Source organism: Olea europaea, unplaced genomic scaffold (assembly GCF_002742605.1).
Source record: "Olea europaea var. sylvestris unplaced genomic scaffold, O_europaea_v1 scaffold31662, whole genome shotgun sequence".
In the NCBI taxonomy this organism is placed as follows: Eukaryota; Viridiplantae; Streptophyta; class Magnoliopsida; order Lamiales; family Oleaceae; genus Olea; species Olea europaea.
In genome coordinates, this window is record NW_019250467.1 from 1 (window position 1) to 1305 (window position 1305).

Genomic DNA, 1305 nt, shown 5'->3' on the forward strand with positions numbered 1-1305 from the left:
ACATCCTGTTCTTTTCTGGAATTACTTGTGCAGGACCAGGAATAATAATCTTCTTGCCAGATAAAGATGCAGGATTGCCATTGCCTTCATCATCGCCCGCAACAAGATTTTTCTTATTCACGATGTTGAAGATCTCGGTCAAAACAGTCAAGAATGCATTCTCTACATTCGTTGCTTCCAATGCCGAGGTCTCTAAGAAAAACAGTTCTTCCGTCTGAGCAAATTCCTTGGCATCCTCAGTGGGTACCGAGCGCTGGTCTTCAAGATCGCTTTTGTTCCCAATCAGAATGATAACAATGTTCTTGTCTGCATGTGCACGCAACTCTTCTAGCCAACGGGGTATGTGGTCGAAGGTCTGACGTTTTGTAATGTCATAAACCAACATAGCCCCAACAGCTCCCCTATAATATGCACTTGTGACAGCTCTGTATCTGCTCACAACAACAATGAAGACAATTTTTTGTAGCTAAGCATTCTGAATGTTTGTTCCCACAAATAAACAATAAAGATGTAGTTTAGAAAATCTACAGAAACTTCATCTATAAAAAGTTAAAAAAACTCCATTGTATAACCCAAATAACAAAATCAGAAATAACAATAACCAAATAAGATTTAAGTTCGGATGACCAGAAAAGATGATTAACAATTCATATTTCATAAAACTAATAAAAACACATTGTTGCAAGTATACTTTTTATTGAGCACGGAGTTAAAAATTTTCAATTTAAGTAAATAGAAATATGAACTCAAAAATTACAAGATAAGATTACATTGAAATCTTTGCAAAATTTCGTGTTATCCACAACTACAAGAGTTCATCATGTTCAAAGCTGGCCACTAAACTTAAAACGTTGTTACAGTCGATTCAATCCTTTATTTACCAACTAGATTGTCTTGTCGATTTTGAAATTATCCAACTGTATTGTAACAAGCATTTAACTTCAGGGTCTAAATTGTAACTAAGGACAAAATTAAGAGGATGTTTGATACTCATTTTGTTGGAAAAATAAATCTTCGAGTGGTAGATTGATAAGGAATGTCTGGATGAAAAATAAAGAAAAGTTTGTAATTTACATCTGATATTATTTTAATGAAGAATGTGCGGTTAAAAAAAAGTGATAGAAAAATGCATTTTGATAAAAATCAGAATCAAAATGGGGAGCCAATTTCAAACAGATAAAGTTTAATGACCGCCCAATAATTCAAAGATACAAGTGGACCATATAAGAGCATACCACACTAATCATGCCAATACATCAACTGTATGTCTCATAATAATCTCATAAACATCAATTTCATGAAATA

The 1305-nt window shown here is 33.6% G+C and overlaps 1 protein-coding gene across 1 annotated transcript; it reads right to left on the reverse strand.

Moving 5' to 3' along the window:
• Positions 1-6: 6 nt before the first annotated feature.
• On the reverse strand, positions 7-1283 carry LOC111385441 (ras-related protein Rab11D-like; the record flags this gene model as incomplete). The annotated part of the gene is made up of 1 exon (XM_023009828.1): positions 7-1283. A coding segment is annotated over exon 1 (379 nt), but the record flags the coding sequence as incomplete, so codon positions are not given.
• Positions 1284-1305: the final 22 nt, after the last annotated feature.